This window comes from Typopeltis vanoorti, chromosome 10, assembly GCF_054136105.1.
Source record: "Typopeltis vanoorti isolate ZY-2024b chromosome 10, IOZ_Tvanoo_1.0, whole genome shotgun sequence".
NCBI classification, from domain to species: Eukaryota; Metazoa; Arthropoda; class Arachnida; order Uropygi; family Thelyphonidae; genus Typopeltis; species Typopeltis vanoorti.
The window spans coordinates 99280635-99303318 of NC_143558.1; the positions used below are offsets into that span (position 1 = coordinate 99280635).

At 38.0% G+C, this 22684-nt stretch overlaps 1 protein-coding gene across 3 annotated transcripts in view; it reads right to left on the minus strand.

Moving 5' to 3' along the window:
* The window catches only part of LOC150102627 (papilin-like), an 843028-nt gene that overhangs the window by 280975 nt on the left and 539369 nt on the right, over window positions 1–22684 (minus strand). For all 3 annotated transcript variants that reach the window (XM_090399411.1, XM_090399410.1, XM_090399409.1), the window contains 2 exons: window positions 19725–20224; window positions 10038–10214 (listed from right to left, as the gene is read on the minus strand). In XM_090399411.1, the coding sequence (XP_090255537.1) occupies window positions 10038–10214; window positions 19725–20224 (677 nt within the window). The remainder of the gene's footprint in view (window positions 1–10037; window positions 10215–19724; window positions 20225–22684) is intronic.

Consider the following 22684-nt stretch of genomic DNA (forward strand, 5'->3'; position numbering starts at 1 on the left):
CGAACGAGCTCCAATAAGAATAATTAATAATTAAATAATGAAATCAATAATTTGGGAACTAGTTTCTTTCGCACATGTAAACAAACCTGCAATTCGGTTTGTTTACATGTGCAATTAAATTGTTTACATGTGTGATTAAATCATTATTAAAGCAGCTCTTCCCATTATATGGAAGTCAAATTTAAGGCCCTGGGTCACACTTGCCATGTTTGAAGGTTGGTTCTCTTACTGTTTTATTCCTGCTGTGGAATGTTATTGTTCAAAAAAGAAAATTCCCTTTAAAATTCTTCGTGTGCTGGACAATGCTCCTGGACATCCAACATCTTTATATGACCTTCACCCTAATGTAAAGGTAGCATTTTTACCACCAAACACTACATCATTATTACAGCCAATGGCCCAGGAAGTCATTTCTGCATTTAAGGCTTATTACTTATGGCATATATTCCTGCAAGCATTCAGGGTTACAGAAGATGATGCGATGACCTTGAGACAGTTCTAAAAGAATTATAACATCCATTATGCCATTAAAAACATTGCTGATTCTTGGGCAGAAGTGAAGCAATCAACAATTAAAGGGGTATAGAACAAACTGTGCTGTCAATTCTGTGATGATTTTTGTGGCTTCACAAAAGATATCGCCGAAGCAGAAAAACTGTGATGGATGGTGGCAATGGACTGCAATTGGACATCAATGAAAACGATGTCATTGATTTACTAGAGTCCCATTCACAAGAATTAACCAATGAAGACTTTATTGAGATAGAGAAGCTGATAGAAACACAAGAACATGAAGAATCAGATGATCCAGAGCCAAGAACGTTTACCACAAAAAGAATTAGCTGAAGGCTTTTGTTTCATTGAAGCAGAATTTGCTAAGCTTGAGGAGCAAAATCCTAACATTCAGCAGTTCACAAAGGTTTACCATGCAGTTAGTGAGAACATCACTTGCAACAAGGCCATTTATGATGAAAAAAGAAAAACACAATCAGCACAATAAGTGCAGGCCAAACAATTATCATGATAGTAGACATCAACTACACTGAGACAGATTGGAAGGAGGAAAGGACACATGGCAAAATGGAAATGGAATTTATACAGTGCTGGTAATTTCACACGCTGGTAATAACATCAGATCTATTTATAACTTCAGTAGCAATTTACCTCCAATCAGGGAAAGTGACTTCGCAGTCTTGTCCTGGGAAGGTGTTCAACATGTGGAAATTTCAGTAAGAAAGGGTTTATATTGAACTATAAAGCTGGTAATTATGACAGACTTAGGAAACAAATTGGAGCAGTGCCATGGCATAAGAAACTACATGGAATGAATGTCATTAGTGCATGGGAAGTGGTCAAGGACAGTTTGAGCAAGGTAGTATCAGAGGGCATACCCAGGGTCAGGAGGATAAACTGAATAGGGATTAAGTGGATGACTAGCAATATAAAGCACGAGCTGAAAAAAAGAAAGCATTGTGGAAGAAATATAAACAACAAGGTGATCAGCATGGCCATGAGCAGTATAAAGCACAAGTAAGAAGGGTAAATGGTATGGTAAGGAACATAAAATCAGATTTCAAGAGAAATTTGGCTTAGTAGGCCAAAATAAATCCAAAAGAGTTTTTTTTGCTACATAGCAAGTAAGAGAAAGAATGATTATGGAAAAATAACTTTGCTTAGTGCTGACGGTAGGAAAGTGAAAAAAGCAGAAGAAATACTTTAGTTACTAAGTGATCACTTTGAAGGGTATATCATCCAGGTATAACCATGTATAACTTTGCAGTTACTGAGGTAACAAAGACTAATGTGAGCATTAGCATTAAGGTAGATGAACTGGAGGTACTCAGTATATTGAAAAATATCACTGTAAATACAGAAGTGGGCCTGGACAATAAGTCTGCTCAAGTGCTATGAGAATGTGCAAGTGAACTTGCAGCGCCTCTGACAAAGTTGTTTAATCTACATCTCAGCTCTGAGAGGTTCCAAGGGAGTGAAAAGCAAGTAAGATAGTTCCACTACATAAAGATGACTCCAAGACAGAAGTATCAAATTACAGACCAATTAATATCTCTGGAGTGGCAGTTAAAGTATTGGAAAAGTTGGTTAAAAGTAAAAATCAGGAATGGGTGGAAAGGAATATGATACTTTATAGGGGTGCAGAAATGCTTTGTAAAAGATAAGTCCTGCCTAATTAACTCATATTTTATAATAAGACAGCAGAAATGGACAAAGATAGTTACACCATGATACTGCTAGATTTTGCAAAGATATTTGTCAGAATACTAAGTGGAAAACTATTACATAAGTTGGAACAAATGGGTATAGATATGAGGCTGGTGGTATGGATGGGGGGTGGGCTGATAGACATGAGAGGGTGGTGTATGGTGGAGTGGAATCAAGGTGAATGAGGGTGACTAGTGAGTGCCCAGGGTTCTGTAGTAGGACCACCACTCATTCAATTTGTACATTAATGATGTAGCAGAAGATATGAAAGGGGGGGGTGGTATATTCAAATATGAGGAAAGGTTGAGAAGATGCAATTGACAGAGTCTAGTGGATAGATACGAGGAAGAGGGGAGATATGATAGAGACCTACAAGTTGGTAAGGTATTGTTATAGGATCAATGTTGGAGAGGTTCTACAGAAAACAGTGGGAGATCAGGGGAGAATCAGATATCATCCCTAGAAGCCTGTATAAGGAGAGTGTGAGCAGGGGAGTGAGAAGCAGATTTTTTGCATGCAGAGTTGTGAATGATTGGAATGTCTTGCATGAGAGTGTAGCATCTGCACTCTCAGGCTAACGTGAGTGCGTTAAACGCAAGGTAGGATGAGCTGTGTGTATGATAAAAGGACCTCCTAGATGAGTCTTTGACTCTATGGGGTATTGGGGTAATAATAAAATTGATGTGGATTTTGTAGCATGGATTGCATAACCCACATGACAGTATCCAACCAAAATGGGCACATGATGCCACTGACTTGATCAGGCTACATCTGAATTACTGTGCTCAGATTTGGTCACCTGCACTTACAGGGGTGAAAATACTTTGAAGAAGGTGCAGAGGTAATGGACAAAAATGATTTCAGGTGGAATGTTAACTATAAGGATAGATTGAAGTCATAATCTGCACAGTCTGGCTGACAGAAGTTGAAGGGATGATATGATTGAGATGTTTAAGCTCTTGAAGGGTATTTACAGGATGGATACAAGAGAGAGAGGTTTTTCAGATAGTGGAAAATAAGGAAGAGGCGAGAACTAGAGGCCAGTCCTTGCAAATTGCGGAAGGAAGTGATAAATAAGAGAGTGAGGAGTATTTTTTTTACATGGAGAATGCTGGGTGAGTGGAATGCATTGCTTGAGTATATTGTGAATGCTAAGAGTGTGAATAAGTTTAAGCTTCAGTATGGGAGGAGAGGTTTACTGTAAGCGTGTGGACTTTTGTAATGTATATATGTATATTTATTTCACTTTATAATGTAATGTAATATAATGTATTTTTCTTACATAATTTATGTAACTCTTAATATTTATGTAAATATTATGTATTTCTTACATAATAAATTATGTAAGAAAAAATTATTTTTCTTACATAATTTATGTAATTCTCCTGGAGTCTTTGACTCCAGGAGAATTGATGTAATAATAACAATATTCAGTTGTTTGTCGATGACCCAAAACTAGAGAGAGTAATGGTTGATAAAAGTGATGTAGATATCTTACAAGATGATTTAAATAAATTGGCAATGTAGGAAAAGGACAACAGTTAGCAATTCAAAGCACTTCAGGATGAAAAGATTATAAACTTTGTAACATATTGATGGTGGTACTAGTATACAGGAAAGTGATGAGGCTAGGGATCTGGGGGGTGATGGTGGATAGAGATCTGAAATTCAGAGGACATATTGCAAGAGTTGGCAAAATAGCTCTCAAAATAACTCAGAGGATTACTTCAATGCTGAAGAACACATTGACAAGTAAAGATATGTAGGTTATTATCCCTCTCTATAAGATTATGACTCAGCCATGTTGACTACTGTGCACAAATACAATTTGGTCATCAGCATTTCTTGGAGATTGGCAGTTGGTGGAGAAGATTCAGAGATGAGTGACCATGCTGGTGACAGGTATGTGGAATGTTCCCTATGGGGACACTAAAAGGACAGACACTATAAGATAGACACAGAAGAAATTCTTCAATATACGAAGAGTAGGGAGAAACGGGGGGGGACCACACTTGGAAGCGATCTAAGAGTGTGGTTAGTAAGGGTGTACAGACTAGGTTCTTTACTTAGGATGCAACTCTAGCTCGCCTCCACGTGGTGCATCCTAGGTAAAGCTAAAGAGCTAAAATGACTTGGCCATCCAGACTATCTTAGGATCTCCTGGATTAGTGTACATGCATATGCAAACAGTTTATCAGGTTACAATGATGGAAACTAGGACTCATCCTGTCAACCAGGTGCCCTAAGACTCGGTCCGTTAGACAACTGCTCAGAGTCTGCCAGCTGAATATAGAAAGTATCAGCATGGCTAAGAGTGAATGTCTTACTAGACTTCTTCATGACAACAGAATTGACATTGCCATCATACAAGAAACCCATGCAAGCAATGAGTCACAATTACGAGAAAGAGGCTCCATTCCAGGTTTCAATCTTATAGGAGCAACATACCATCAGATGCATGGGATAGCCACCTATGCCCGAAATTCACTTACTAAGGTCCGTTTCATTTCTGCTAGCGATGTTTCAAACTTATCTACTATTATTATAGAAGTTAACAACCCAAAATAATTAATGTCTACAAGCTGGCCTGATGAAGTTTAGCCAGCTTTAATGCATCCTGCTGTTTATATTGGAGACTTGAACAGTCATCATACCCAATGAGGTTATAGAGAAATTGATGCAAATGGTACCAAGCTAACTGAGTGGGCAAAGGCAAACAACATACAGCTGATTTTTGATCCCAAGGATTACTGCACTTTTAACTCGGCTAGAGAATAGTGGCACCAATCCTGACTTATTTTGTAACAACCAATCAAAGGGACCTCCCATTGCCAACCAGCTGTCGTGTTTTAGGAAGATTCCCACACAGTCAACACCGCCTTGTCTTTATTGAGATGGGCCCTCAAATCCCAATTACTGAAACTACACTAATGCCATGTTGGAATTTTGCCAAGGCAAACTGAACAGCTTTTCATCAGATCTAGATAAAAATGTGCGCTGGATTCTGCCACAATCTTATAACTACCAAAGATTTGTGTAAATAGTAATTTCTACACCAAAAAACATATCCCTAGAGGTGCTAGGAAAGAATACATACCTGGTTGGAGCAAAACCAACAAAGCACTTTATAACGACGATCTGAATAGTGGACATGTGGATGTTGCAGATGATCTTATTGACAGCTTAAATGAAGCTAGAAAGAACAAAAGGATTGACACCATGGAAAGGTTGAACTTTAAACATTCAAGCAGGAAGGCATGGAGCCTCCTTAAAAGGTTGGGTGGTAATTTAATTCCCATTGCCCCAATGCAAAAGCTGCTGTTAATGACAACTCTATTGCCAATCGGAAAGTGAATCTGTCCAGAGCTAAATCAGAAAAAACCCACACTAAAATAATTAGGAAGGAATTGATCAGACTTAAAGAAGGTTGTTCTGAAGCGACCAATCTATTGAATCCATTCACCAAAGAAGAACTTCTAGCTGCACTCCAGGGAGTGAAAACTTGTAAAGTGCCTGGATTTTGATAATATTCACACTGAGTTTTTAAAAAACTCTGGACCAAGTACAGTGGAATGGCTGACAAAATTCTTTTCTAATATTCTACAGAGTGGTAGATTACCAGCAGAATTTAAAAAAAATCAAAGATAATAGCCATCCTGAAACCTGGAAAGCTCGTTGATAAATCTGAAAGCTATAGCACTGCTCAGTGTCTGTCTTAAGTTATTAGAAAGACTTATTTACAATAGAATTAGTACTATTATTCCTGTAGAAAGGTTTATACGCTGGTTAAACATGATAATTAAATACTTAAGGAATTGACAGCGTACACTAGAAATATAAATTAAATCATCTTTAATATATACTTTCCGATATTTCGGCAATGTCACGTTGCCATCTTCGTGGGAACTTAAGATAAAGACATGTGCATGCAAGTACTACATAACAGCAAATGAGAAACGAAGCGAGGAAGACCTAAAGTCCTGGCGGGATATATTAGGTGTTCTTGGCCTTTGGGCTGAAGTTCTTCTGATATATGTTTCCCAAATTTGGGGCAGTCTCATGCATCCAAATAATTTGGGACAGTCTGATGCATCCAAATTTGTTAAGGTTTGGCATGTTCCTAAGGGTTGAGGCTGATTCCATGAATAGTCTTTCATATTTGAACTTGCTGCAGTGTATTACTGTGGCTTTCTTCCACCTTATTCTGTGACGGTATCCAGAGCATGGTCTGCAAACCCAGAGTGGCTGTACTGGTGAAATCGGATGTAGTCCTTGTGTTCTGAGATTCTGATATTTGCTGTCCTGCCTGTTTGGCCAAAGTAGGACAATTTACAGCTGCAAGGGACCTGGTATACACTAGGTAGGTCTAGGGGAAGTGGTTGGTCTTCAGTGGAGCAGATAAGGGATGCCAGTTTTCTAATATGTCTGTAACAAGAGGTCAAGTCATGTTTTTTTTAGGATTTTGCTGATTTTTTCCGAGGTGCCTAGGATGTGGGGAATGGTGATGTATTTAGAGTAATCTTTTTTGTGAAGGGAAGGGGAGGGGAGTTGTGGATAACTGGTTTTAGTATTTTTTTTTGAGGGGGGGGGGGGTAACCATTGGCTGAGAAAGTGTTAAGGATGTTTTAGTTCAGTAGTTAGGACTTGGTCATTTGAACAGATTAGTTTTGCCCTGTTGAATAGTGTCTCAATAACTCAATATTGTTGTGTGTGTGTGTGGGGGGGATTGTTGGTGAATGTATCTGCCTGTATGGGTGGGTTTTCTATAAACTGAGAAAACCAAGGTTCCATCAGGTTGGCGGGTGACTAGTGTGTCTAGGAAGGGGAGGCTATTGTTTTTCTCTTTTTCCAGGGTGAACGTGATTCTAGGTTGTTTAAGTGTATTAAGAAGGAGAGGAGTGTATCCAAACCATGTGGCCATCTAGATACTCGCCACAGAATAAGGTGGAAGAAAGCCACAGTAATACACCGCAGCAAGTTCAAATATGAAAGATTATTCATGGAATCAGCCTCAACCCTTAAGAACATGCCAAACCTTAACAAATTTGGATGCATGAGACTGCCCCAAATTTGGGAAACATATATCAGAACTTCAGCCCAAAGGCCAAGAACACCTAATATAGCCCACTGGGGGGGGCACCATCAGGACTTTAGGAAAATGGTCACTTCCTCGCTTCGTTTCTCATTTGCTGTTATGTAGTACTTGCGTGCACGTGTCTTTATCTTAAGTTCCCATGAAGATGGCACGTGACGTTGCTAAAATATTGCAAAGCATATATTAAAGTTGATTTCATTTATATTTCTAGTGTACACTGTCAATTCCTTAAGTATTTAGTTATTAGTACTATTATTATTGACATGAACCAGCTTGTTCATGAGGGATCAGGCCGGTTTCAGGCCTGGGTGTAACTGTGAAGATCTAGTTTTGGCCCTAATGACACATATAGAATCTGGTTTCGAAAAATGCCTTAAAACTGGTGCAGTCTTTATAGACTTGATGGCTGCATATGACACCATATGGAGGAACAGCATGATCTACAAGCACCTTAAAATACTGAAATGTAAAAAAATGACCCATGTGATCAACACTATTCTATCTAATAGAACATCTAATAGTTTTTTTATTATTATTGTTATCATTACATGACACCTTCAAGGAGTCCAAAGACTCATCGAGGGAGGAAGGGCACCTACTCTACAGTTCTGTTTCCACCACTCAAACACCAATTATAGTGAACCACCTCATCTACACCAATGCCAACTACTGTCCACTACCACCATTAGTATTTTCACAGATAATCACAAACATCCATGCCTACGGCGAGATTCGAACCTGCAGCCTGTTGGTTGGAAAGCGGATATGCTAACCATTCAGCCAACCAGGCCTGCCAGTTCTAGATGATGATATGAGCAAGCCAAGAACACTTAACAATGGACTCCCACAAGGTTCAGTTCTGGCCTCTCTTCTTTTCAATTTGTATATTTCTGACCTTCAAGGACAACATCTAGAAAATGCGCATATGCTGATGATTTATGCAGCACATTCCAACACCAGAACTTCTGTACTATAGAGCACATACTAACTAGTGACCTAGAGGAGCTAAACAATTTCTTTGACCAAGCACTACCAAGACTGAAATGGTGCTGTTTACATTTGAACAATAGCATGTCACAATGGGAACATACTACCACACAATTTTAATCCAAAGTATCTGGGCATAACCCTGGACAGAGCCCTCTCCTTTAATAGACATCTCTCCAATATTGTTGCTAAACTCAGAACTAGAAATAACATACTGCATAAACTTGGCAGAACAACCTGGGAGTCTTGCTTCCACATGAAGGACATCTGCTGTGGGCTTCATCTACTCAACTGCTGAATACTGCTCAGCTATCTGGCTGAACAGTGCACACATTAAATTAACTGATACTGTGTTGAATCAGACAATGCGTATCATTTCTGGAACAATAAAGACTACTCCATCATATTGGCTACCAGTTCTGAGCCACATACAACTGCCACAGCTACAATGCCAAGACAACCTGATTCGTGAATATAACAAAATTTGCCAGAATCCACTACTTCCTATACACTCTGATATTGATCGCTTTACATCCCAGAGGCTTAAGTCAAAACACCGACCTATTATAACAGCACAACAACTTGTCAATGAGGGCTATGATGCAACAATAGCATGGCAAAAGGAATGGACTGCCAAAGCCCTGGTAATCTGGCAGACTGTCTTTAATCCAAACAGCCCTCCATCAGGGTTTGACCTACCTCGAAAAATATAGGCCTCCCTAAATAGGGTTCGCAGCAACCATAGTAGATGCAGAACTTCCATATTTTCTTGGAGAATAAGACCAAACTCATCTTGTGACTGTGGTGAGGATAACCAAACTATACAACATATCACATTTGACTGTCCTCACAGAGCCTTCATGGGAGACCAGTGTCAGTTTCCACTGATGCTATTGACTAGTTGTCAAACTTAGACATTCAATTTTAATTTTCTGCTTATTTGTATATTTTTATATGTATATACGACTACAATGTCACTTCACACTATTGTATTCTTTTATGCATTTTGTTGTCTTGTATGTGGTTTTTTTTGTGTGTGTGGTAGCATATGCATGTATTCTTCTTAGCCAAATGCTAAATAAATAAATAAACTTGGAGAGAGTGGTGAATGAGTGGAATGGATTACTAGAAGTGTTGTGAGCATCCCAACAGTGAACAGTGCATTGTGTTAATGGATAGAGTGGGTCTCCTGCAATGAATCTTTTGACTCCATGGAATGCCAATATAAAAAAAAAAACAATAATAAATAGTATAAATAGACATGTTGCTAGTTAAACATACCTCCCAGGATGAATCTGCTGATCCCATGGAGGTTACTGTAATAATAATAATAATAATAATAATAATAATATAAGGGTTATAAAACACTAGTCATGAGCACAAACTAATGTCATTTAACTGCAGAGTTTGGTAAACCAAAGATGAAAAAATTATATGACTGAGACACATAAGCTTTTGAGAAGTACTTATAGGAGAGAAGTGGAGGGAGATTTTTTTTGTTCCTAAGAGTAGACTTTCTGCAATAATAATTTATTATTATCAAATGTAATCAAAATCAATTCAGCTATTTCATGCATATAAAGATATGTTTTTGTGTGAAGAATTATGATTGTGAATTCAAATTTGAACCCTTGGATTGCTAAATCTGTCAATAATTAATTATTTTGTAATTTTAATAATTTTAATAATTAATTAATTAATTCTTATATTATTTACACAGAATCTAAGAACTTACCAGATCCCTCAGGTATTACACAAGACTTCTCACATTCTTCATGAGTATCAAATTTATTCTTATTACCATAGCATCCACCATACCAAAATCGACTGCATCCTCCATAAGTCATATCAAAAAACCATTTTACTGTATAATTGTGACAAGGGCCTCTTTCCTTAGGCAAGCTGCATACTTCTAATATAAGCAAAATAACAGTCTGGGTAGAAATGAGAAATGTAATCCTGATATATATATATATATATATATATATATATATATAACATATAAAATTTATTTCCAGTATTTTCTGGATAATAAGTTTTTTCCACAAAATATTTTAAAAAATAAAAATAAAATGACAACAGATTTGAAAAAGTTTAAACATTTTATTCCTGACTATGCATATGCTAGGTGCAACAAGCTACTAAGCTAAGCTATCATTAGACCCATCCTGATATGGATATTTAGATGCCATTTATTATTATTATTATTATTATTATTATTCAGGCCTCCAAGGAGTCAAAAGACTCATCGAGGGAGGTCCTTTCTAAGACATAAAGTCTATCAAGACTCATCGAGGGGAGGTCCCCCCCTGAGAAACACAAAGTTTATCATACCACTCCTTAAACTCACTGACCGTTCTCGCTCCCACCACTCCATCAGGCAATGCATTCCATGGCTCAACCACCCTCCACACAAAGAAACCACTCCTTACCCTCTTGCTCACAGTTTCCTTTCGTAACTTCCAGGGATGGCCTCTTGTCATCACTCCTTCCCGCTGATCAACCAAGCGAAAGAACTCCCCAGTGTCAACCCTGTAACCACCTCTCAACAGTTTAAAAGTCTCAATCATATCACCTCTCCTTCTTCTATCCACCAAACTCTGCAGTCCACATTCTCTCAGCCGATCCTCATAACTATCCTTGTACAGTCCTGAAACCATCTTTGTCATCCGTCTTTGTATCCTTTCCACAGTTAATTTATCCCCTTCAAATCCTGGGGACCAAATCTGAGAACAATAGTCCAAGTATGGTCTGATCAGAGACTTATACAACGGAATGATAACCCTCTTATCTCTGCAGGTCAGTGTCCTTCTCATAATAGCAGCAATCCTCTGTGTTACCTTCACCACCTTTGCAATATGTCCCCTAAACTTCAGGTTTCTATCAATCATCAACCCCAGATCTCTTGTCTCCCCTACTTCCTCCAGTATAACTCCTCCCATAGAGTATGCAGCATCCCATCGATGTTTCCCAAACCTCAAGACTTTACATTTTGCTGCATTAAACTGATACCCCCATTCATTTGCCCATCTATCTAGCTTATTTAAATCCTCTTGCAGGGCTACCACATCTGCACTATTACTAATAATCCTTCCAAGCTTCGCATCATCCGCAAACAACTGAATATCCCCCTGCAATCCACTGGCTATGTCATTGATATAAAGGTTAAACAATATAGGTCCTAGTACTGAGCCCTGTGGGACCCCACTTTTAACCCTCTGCCTCCTGGAAACTGCCCCACCATACACAACTCTCTGATACCTATCAGACAGCCAATCCTGAATCCAGTTGACCAATCTGACATCCAGACCCATGTGCTGCAACTTAAATATCAGCTTATCATGTGGCACCCTGTCAAATGCCTTCGCCAAGTCTAAGAAAATTGCAGTATATGCCTTTCCCTCATCTAATGCTCTTGTAACTTTATTATAAAAGGCTAGCATATTGCTAAAACAAGAGCGTCCTTTCACAAATCCATGTTGATTCTCACAGATAACATTACCCTCATCTGCCCAATGCTGTACACGGTCCCTCACTACTTTCTCCAAGATCTTAACAACTACTGATGACACACAGACTGGCCTATAATTAGACACTTCCAGTCTGTTACCACCCTTATGCAATGGCACTATCTTACCTTCCTTCCATTCCCTGGGCACCTTTGCCAAAGCCAGACTTTCATTGAAAAGCCACGTTAAAGGTATTGTCAATTCCCTAGCACATTCTCTCAAAACTCATGGTGAAATACCATCCAGTCCCACAGCTTTACTGACATCCAGAGTACTCAGTATCTGAAACACACTCTCCTCCTGTACCTCCAGACCTCGTACCAGTCCTATCCCTCTAGCATTAAAACTGACTCCTTCTAGGATGAAATTCTCCAATAAAGTGTTCATTGAACAATTCCACTATGTCCTCTGCATCAGTCACTCTATTCCCATTTTTATCCCACAATATCATTCTTCCACAGTCATTTCTCCTCCTACTGGCCACATAGCTAAAAAATTCCCTAGGATTTTCTTTGGATCTTAGGGCCAATCTCCTCTCATATTCCAGTTTCGCTTTCCTTACCACACGAGTCACTCTTCTGGCCTGTGTCTTATATTCCTCATGCATCTCTTCACCTGTCTCCTTATATCTCTTCCATAGCCTCTTTTTCGCATGCAATTCCTGTTTAATATTGTTTGTCATCCACTTTACTCCAAATTGCGCCCTCTTCTTCACTCGTGGTATACAACTTACCATTGCTGATAACAAATATTCTTTCACAATTTCCCACGCACTGGTGATATCCCGGCCTTCCAATTCCTCCCTCCATGAAACTTCCCGAAGTTGACGTCTAAGACTATTATAATCACCTGCCTTATAATTCCACATAAGTTCCCGTCTCTTTGATACTCCTGCATGTCTATTCATTTTCCAAGTCAAAACCATATGGTCACTCTCTCCAACTGGTGGGAGAGACGTCAACTTAGTTATTATCAACTCTTCTGATGCTATAACCAAATCCAAAATTTTTGAACCTCTTGTTCCCTCTGTTACATGTTGCCTAAGACATTTGTCCCTCAAGAATTCTAGAAATTCCATTCCCCTATTGTTACATGCATCTTCCTCTCTCCAATTTATACTACTGAAGTTAAAATCTCCCATAACAATCATTCTTCTTGCACTTGCCAAACTTAGCTGTCTAAACATCTCCTGGTCCCCATCCTCTGTGCTCCTGGGTCTGTAGCAACACCCCACTAAATATCCTGTCTTGCCTACCTCTACCTCACACCATACGCTCTCAAAATCATTTGTCTCACTTCCTTCCAAATTCTCCACTCTTAGAGGACATAGGTCATCACTTATCATAAGCAGCACCCCACCACCACGCTTTCCCCTCCTATCCTGGCGAAAAATGCTATACCCAGCGACTTCTATTTCTGTTTTTATATCCCCTTCTGTCAACCACGTCTCAGTGATCGCAATAATTTTTGGCCAGGCTGATGCTATCTGCGCCACCAATTCCTCTCCCTTATTCCGGATACTCCTGGCATTAGTATACAGCATATAAATGCCATTGTTTCTATACCCAGCATTATCCCTTCTAGACTCCACTGGGCTCAGTGTTACCTGACATTGTCTCCCTTCTCCCAAGTATCCATTCCCACAAGAGGCCACCCCCTGCTATCATCCTCCCTGGGACACACTGACTCGTTCAGAACAGCAATCTCTCCAGATGCCTACGTCCTTCCTCATTCAAATGTAAACGGTCTCTCGCAAATAACTCCTCTCTTTCCTCAAACGCACTCCAAGCATCCACATATACCAGTCCTCTCTTGTCACACATTCTCGCTATTATGCCATTCAATATCACGCTCTTCTGCTCAGCTCATCATTATCATACCTAGGCAACACGCACACTATTTTCCCTCTCTCTGTCTTCTTCCGTACAGTCTCAAGCAAAAATCTCATATCTCTCGCTGCCCGACTTACATTACCACTCAAGTCATTCGTTCCTACCATCACAATCATCTCATCCACCCTTTCACTTCTCTTAATTGCCATAGCCACCCTTTCTATTGTTCCTCCTGGCAAACACTCCTCACACATCCTATCTTGAACACCACGGATCATTGAGTCACCATACATTATACCTCTTACCATTCCATCGCTCCTATTGTTTCCATTCTCTCCTCTTCTTTCATTCCCATACCTCTCTCTTCTACTGTTTCCATTCTCTCCTCTTCTAGCACTCCCATACATCTCTCTCATTCCCTCTCTCCTACTGTTTCCATTTTCTCCACTTCTAGCACTGCCATATCCCTCTCTCATTCTGTCTCTCCTACTACTGTTTCCATCCGCTCGTCTTCTAGCATTCCCATACCTCTCTCTCATTCCATCTCTCCTACTGTTTCCATTCTCTCCTCTTCTAGCACTTCCATATCTCTCTCTCATTCCATCTCTCCTACTGTTTCCATCCTCTCGTCTGCTAGCATTCCCATACCTCTCTCTCATTCCCTCTCTTCTACTGTTCCAATCTCTCCTCTTCTAGCACCCCCATACCTCTCACTCATACTCCTTAAATTCTCTCTCTCTCCTACTCTGATTCGCCTTGCATTCATCTCTTCCATTCTCCTAATCTTATCTTTCATACTTCTGCTCTCATTCCCTAGACATTCCACCTCCTCTTTCAACTCATCTATCTCCCTCTGCAGGTCAGTCACTCTTAATCTAAATTCACTCTCCCAAACAAAACCATCTCCTAAACTTCCACAGTCACTCACACCTTCCACACTATCAACCATTATTTTCTCATTCTCTCCTATCATACTACTTGTCTTCCTACATTCATTCTCCGTTCCTGGAGCAACAAAGTCGGATATCGATATATCTAATGTACTTATTTCCTCCAACTGCCTGCATTTTGCGCACATACGCTCTCCACTCTCTTTAACAAGCCACATATGTAATTCTCTAGAAGCATACATGCCGCAAGTACTGCATGCCACAAAGTCCCTTATGATATTGCTAATAATTGAGTTCTTAAATGGCGGAGGACTTGGCGTTACGCGACTTGCGACTGATGCTGAATCCACCATCATTCCTTACTGCCGAGTAGCGTAATCCTTAATAATTATTCAATTAATAAATAAGAGGGGAAAAAAGTACAAACATCAGAACATTTAAGTACTAATATAATTAAATAAAATGAAATATAACTAAATACAGTAACTTAGCTTCGTTTTGTCTTCCACCGTTACGCGTTCGATTCTGACGGTACCAACATATATTATATCGCGACAGCAACTAACTTCCGAAAAACAACCACTGAAGTACACTCGTATTCAGAGAAACAATTCAGCACTCAAAAACGTAGAAAAACGGGAAAAAAACGGACTATTCACCGATTAAAAATCACTTTCTTCTGCACAGCTCAAATTCACCGCCACGTGCTACGGCGACGCTAGCGCCACTTCCACTTCCTTATCACTCGTGTTTTTTGTTTAGATGAAGAAACAGACATCCAGACATAACACTTATATAATTATTTAGTTATTAAATCAATAGCTAATGTTCTGTTTGGTCAGAAGGTATGACTAATTACTTTATTACAACAATTACACCTTTTTCTATATATTCCCCATGAAGTGTTATACACTTGTTACAATGCTGCTGCATCATTTGCAATCCTTTGAGAGAAAAAAAAAAGTTTTCCTTTGTTGCACAAACCAGTCCTCAGCTGCAGATATGACTTCATCATCTGTGGTAAATTTTGTTCCTTTCAAGTGTTTCTTTAAATTTGGGAATAGGAAACAGTCAGATGGGGATCTGGCAAATAAGGTGAGCGAGGCAGACATTGCCCAATTGCACAAAGCCCCAAGGTGTGTATTATCTGTTGGGTTTCATGAGCAGTGTGAGAAGGTGTGTTGTCCTGCAAAAACAACATGCCTCTGCTCATTTTCCTGAAGTATTTTTCCTTCAGTACCTCTTGCAGTGTCTGCAAGGAGTTTGAGTGTGTTTAAGACACAGTATAATGAGATGTGTGTGTGATAAAAGGACCTCCCAGATGAGTCTTTGACTCTATGAGGTCTTGGGGTAGTAATAATAATAATAATTACTTCAGAGTTGTTGAGTAAACTGTTGCTGTAACAACAGCAACAGTTTACTCAGGTTAAACAGGTTAAACAGCCTGGTTAGACGTAATACCAATTCTCCTGCACTCTGTCATAACAAACAGCCCAATATTTCATCCAATCCCATAACAGTATTTACAGCGAGATTTTGTAATATTCTCAGCAGTTGATCTCCCTCTTTTCTCTTATCTCTGTCACATCCTCACAAAGTGATCGTTCAATAATTCAACTATTCCTTCAGCTTTTGTCACATCCCTGCCACCAGTATTTATTTAAATTATTCTACCATAATTTTTCACCTAGTAAAGAACTCTGGACTTTTCATCACCTCGTTTCTAATTTCCTCTCTGTTTTTTTTTCCTTAACTGCTGGTCACCCTTTTTGCTTGTGCACTGCAGTGATTATGAACTTACTGATAAAATTCTTGTTTCCTGAACTTCTTGCTGATGTTACTTATTCATTAATTTCTAATAAATTGGGAGTTACATAGACATGCTAACAAGTTTTGCTTTGCAAATGTCAAATGCCACTGGTAGACTGTCTTCCTAGAGAGTATATAATTCATCTTCATCTTGAAGATTGCACAACCAGTATATTTTCAGCAGGATCCCAGTAATAGCCAGGTGAATAAGCTGTAAAACAACCATCTAGCCAGCAATTCCAGCTGCGATCAAAACACTAATGAAAAATAGATTATTATTATTATTATTGTTATACAGGAAACTCCTTGGAGTCATAAAACTTACTGCAGGAAAATCATTATCACACACTAGCCAATATTCACACAATACCTATCATACCTTTCCTTAAATTCATTCACTGATGAAGGACTCACATCCACCTATGGAAAACCAATTCCACCAATTCACCACCCTCCAAGCAAAAAATCTAGTCCTAACACCCTTGCTAACCACACTCTTACACAGTTTCCACTGGATACCAATTGTACTCTCCCTTCCTGCCTTGTACTGAAAAAAATGTCTTCAGTGTCAATTCTATAAAGCTGCTTTAATAACTTATATGCTTCTATCATCTCTTTTTTGTCTATCAGTTAGTTTTGGCTGCCCACAGACTGTCAATCCATTCTCATAGGGAGCATTCCATACACCTGCCACAATCTTTGTCACTTGCCTCTGGATCCTCTCCACCACTTCTTCATCCCCCCCACAGAATCTAGACATCCAGATTTGTGCATAATAGTCAAAATGTGGCCTTATATGAGGGAACAATAACTTCTTTATCCCTGGTTGTTAATGTTTTCTTCAACAACCATGTAATCTGATGCAGTGTTTTGGTTACTTTTGTAATATGCCCTCTAGAATTCAACTCGCAGTCCAATATCATCCCAAGTCCCTGGCCTCATCAATTTCCTGCAGTTCAATCCATCAATTTAGTACACAGCCTTATGATCTGCTAACTGATGACACTGGCAAATTGGTAATCAATGTAGAGGATATAGTTGACATTCAATGATCAGTTTATCAGTATATTTCATCCTAGTGAAGGCAATATCAGGAGAAGCTGGAATGTAGAGGGTATGACAGAGGGGGGACTGATAGTGAATGAGCATAAAGTACATGAGGAATTAAGTAAACTTGACATTAATAAGGCAATAGGACTCAACAGTATATTATCACATGTCTTGAGGAAATGCCCTATGAAATTAATGGCACCTTTGGCACACCTATTCCACTTCACAAAGGGTGGGATAAGACTAGGGCTACAAATTATAGATGAATCTGTTTGTCTGGGATTGTTGTTAAGGTATTAGAGAAATTGGTGAGGACTAAGATTCAGAAGTGACTTGATACCAGCAGTATTCTTTATGATGGTCAGCATGGGTTTTTTAGGGGGGAGATCATGTTTCCACAATCTGCTTACATATTACAACAAAGTGACAAATTTACTTGATAAAGGAGATTTCTGAGATGTCTTTACAACATGACCTCACAATATGACACTGGCAAATTGGTAATCAATGTAGAGGAGAGGATCTAGTTGACTTATTCAATGATCAATTTATCAGTTATTTCATCCTAGTGAAGGCAATATCAGGAGAAGATGGAGTGTAGAGGAGGGACTGATGGTGAATGAGCATAAAGTACATAAGGAATCTTAAATTCGGTTGCATTAAACTTACATCCCCATGCCATTGCCCACCCATTCAGCTATATGTTAATAAATCTGTATGGTTGGATATCTCACTGCATAGTTGTTATGAAAAGTTTTACCATAAGATTATAAAGTATATTATACTTGACAAAAAGTTATAAGCTTTATGCTTGCATAAAGCTTACTTGAAACATCCAGTAGAGTAATTCCTTTCTAATTTTTATATTTGGTTTTATTTCTCTTTTTTAATAAATGGGAATTATGAGAGATCTACTCCAGTTAACCAGAATTTGATCTTCTGACAAGGATACACTGCAGAATTATGCAGCGTATTATGCAATGCAACTAGTGTAAAATTTTTTATACTGCATATGAGTATTTTATATACCACATTTTGGGTGAATATTACTTCCTCAGCATTATTTCCACATTTCAGGTTTTTGAGAATTTTTCCCTACCTCAAATGCTAATATGCTCATGTATTCCTGCTTGTTTGGATTCCTTGTTCAGATAACTAAAATATCAATAACATTATTTTTCATACCACCCTTATCATCTCTGATTCCTTTTACAGTTCTCTTTCCCCAATTTTTAAGCTTTTCAACAGTCTCCAAAACATTCTGCCACTATCTTCATATTATCTTCTATATTCTTAATGTCTTCCCATGACGTTTGTTTTGTTACTTTCATACGTTGCTTTGCTTTCTTTCATTTTCTGTTGCATTCTCTCAAAGCAAATGGACTTACTTGCTAGAAACTTCAATATGCTTTCTTCTTTTTTATGAAGTGTCTCTTAAACTTCCTTAGTCTACCATTGGAGTTCTGATTTTTCTATCCTTGTAGATAACTTTACCACAGGCTCTCATTATTTTCCATTTTCCTCACCTTTTGTAATATATTTTTTTTTAATATGACATAAAATTTTTTGTGTGCTCATCAAATAGTTATCATTTCCTACTCCAAATCCCTAGGCTCTCATCATGAACTAGTGTGAAGATATTGCTATCAATCACAATATAGTCAATAAGACTATTCTTATTTCTTGCATGTTCTTTCCATATGAATTTGTACACATTTTTATGCTGGAAAATGGTATTAATAATGATCAGTCCATGTGCCAAACAGACATCTATAAGGTACTTGCCACTGCTATTACCTTTGCTCTCTTCTCCAAATTTACCCAAAACATTTCTATTGGTCTGGTATTCATTTCCTTCTTTACTGTATTAAATCTCTAATTGGGACCAGCACTTCCTTTTTCATTATGTCAGGTGCCTTCTCTAATGACTCCAAAAATTCCTCCATTTCTTCCTTAATAGAACCTCTGAAAGGACCATAGGCACAAAAAAGTCATTGTTCAAATGCTCATTTTAATTTCTTGCCAGATCACTCTACTTGATATTACTTGCCATTGAAGAAGATTATTCTCATGTTTAGTGTTGCATATTATAACCACATATTTGCTTTCTCCTGATCATTACTGGCTGAATATAATTAATCAGCAGAATCTCATCTGCTTTTATCTTTTTTTTTTTTTTAGTTTTAGTGATACTAATTATGTCAATGTGGCACTTCTCTAATTCTTCTGTCAATTCCACTTCTTTTCCACTGATACTTGGAATTAACTATAAAAGAATACATCTTAATAAAATAGCTTAAATTAATCTAACAAAAATACTTTTCACACCTACCTCCAAGTGATTTACTTTTATAATGGACAATATCCTTACAACCATCAAAATTTGAACCAGATGCTGCAGTGAAGCCATCAGGACAGCAACCATATGGAAGGGCTGTACATGGGCACCCTTTATAATGTGAACCTTTAGCTGCAGTTATTCCATCGGGACAACAACCATATGGCAAGGTATTACATGGACATCCTTTATATTTTGGTCCTAATGCTGCTGTTTTACCATCTAGACAGCATCCATTAGGCATGCTACTACATGGGCATCCCTGATAACTAGGTCCTAAAGCTTTGTTATTTCCATCTGGACAGCAACCGTATTTAGTATTATGGCACTTACAACCTTCTCCTAAGGGACCCTGAGCTGGAGTCACATCATCTGAACAACATCCATACAGCATCCGAGTACAGATACAACCAGAATAGTTATAGCCACTAGCGGGAGTATATTTATCTTGACAGCATCCATATGGATAATGCTCACAAGTACATCCTTGATATCTGCATAAAAATGAACAAGAAAAAATCATAAAGAGCTGTGATCTGATTACTATATTACAACTGATTTGAAATGGAAATCAATATTTTAAATTACAATGTTGAATAGTAGTCATATAATTAACTCCTGCTTATATCAATCTGACAAAGTGAACAGATACAAATTTCAGATATCTGCCATTTTTGTATATGCATATATTAATATCATTTCTAGATTATAATGTTTTGATTTCTATAAAAATCAACAATCTAATAAAATTTTGAAAATTCTTATAAATGAAAGTCAGGCTTTCATTTATAAGATTTTTTAGACTCTATATATATATATATATATATATATATATATATATATATATATATATATATATATATATATATATATATATATATATGACTCATTCCAAGTCAAAAATAATTAATTGATTTCTCACAGCTTTATAAAATAACACTACAAAGCAGAAAATTTATGATCAAATGAGGAGAATACAGTATCAGAATGTAGCATCCATAGAGTTTGAAAAATGAACAGGTGGGAGTAAAATGGATCAACAAACTTATTATGCAACAGATTAGAAAACAATGATGTGGAAGGAATGTCATGTGCATAAGGATGATGTCAGTTACAAAGATTATAAAGTGCAGGCCCAAAGTGCTGCAACTACTGTATGAAAAGCTAAATATGAGTGAAAAGAAGATGGCTCTGCAAGTAAAGGCAACCCAAAAGAATTCTTTCACGATGCTGCAAGTAAAAGAAAGAATGAATGTAAAAGAATAACTCTATTGAATGTACATGATATAATGTTAGATGCAAAAGACACTCTTCAACTAATGACTGTCCATTTCATTGAAAGCTATCAGCCTGGTATGCAAACATAGAGCTCCATGACATCTCTGTACTGGATGAAGAAACTCGGGTGTATGACATAGTATTTATTAGAATTGTTGCATAAGCCAAATTTATTTATTTATTTATTCTTATGGCAAAAAGAATACAAAGCAGCTATAGGTCAATGTCTAGTCCAGAAAGCCAATCCAAGGTCTCATCCGTCACCTCGTGAATGTCTTGGAGGTTACCATGAAATTGGCACCTTGGGCAGTCATTCACAATATGAGTGATCATCTGGGTTATGGGGGAACAGTCACATTAAGGGTGGTCTGACAGTTTCCATTTATGTAGTGGGTAGCCATATCTGTCCTAGGTAGTTCTGATCCAGTTGAGAGATGTCCAAATCTTCCTAGGAAAAGCAAAACCAGGATGCAGAGCACAGGGATCTTCAATCAAAAAGCCATTTGTTGGGAGATTGTTGAACCAGTGTGTTCTCACCACATGTCAGATGTTGATCACCACCAACATAAACCAAATAAGAATTTAGCACTAGGGAATGATGGGATGTCAGCATGGATGAAAAAGGAGTGCTCCAGCTGAACTGGCTGCCTCTTTGACTAGGCTGTATAATTTCAATGTCAGCACAAAGATGATTCTACAGGAATTGAAAAATGTATGACAATCCATTTCATAAGGGTAGTGAAAAGGCTGATATGTCTGACTATCAACTTATCAGTGTCTCTGGAGTGGGAAAAATTTTGGAAAAGTTGGTAAGAGCTCGCGAACAGAAACAGGTTGACAAAGAATCAATACTCAGCAATGAATAGCATGTGTTTACTAAAGAAAGGTCATCTTTAAGCAACTGCCTCACATTTTATAATCATGTTATGACTAATTAGACAAGGGGGAATGGATAAAATTGAAACTTACAGACTTTACTAAGGCATTTCACAGGATACAGAATGTAAAGCTGTTATTGATACATAAGTTGGAGGGTAAGGGACTGGATTATAAACTATTAGCTTAGTTAAGAAGATGGTTGACTAATATATAATCAAAAAGTGGTGAATAGGGGATGTAAATCAATGAGATTTAAGGTGACCAGTGTTGTACCTGAGAGATCAGTTCTTGATCTATTGTTATTCAATCATTTAAATTAATGATATTGGGAAGGATTTGACAGGAGGCACACTGTTATTTGCCAATGATACAAACATAGGAAGAGTAATCAGATGTGACTGACATTCATTAATTGCCAAATGATTTGAAAAGAATTGGAATTGTGGGTATGTGAAAATGGCTATTAGTTCAACATTAGTAATTGTAAAATTATGTACTTTGTTGTGATGAGATATATATTGGGGGGGGGGGAATTATGCTAGAAAAAATTGATTAAGACTGGGAATCTTGGAGTTGTAACTGAAAGGAAATCGAAGTTCAGGCCATATAGCAAAGATTACAAATATAACCTACACGTTACCTACAATGCTGAAATGAACATATAATGATAAGGGAGTCATTTTGACTCTTTACAAAGCTTCGATAGGACCTCATTTGGACTACTGTGTGCAAATGTGGTTTCTGGTTTCCACAATGCAGACATAGTAGAAAAGAAGCAAACAAGAGCATGAAAAATG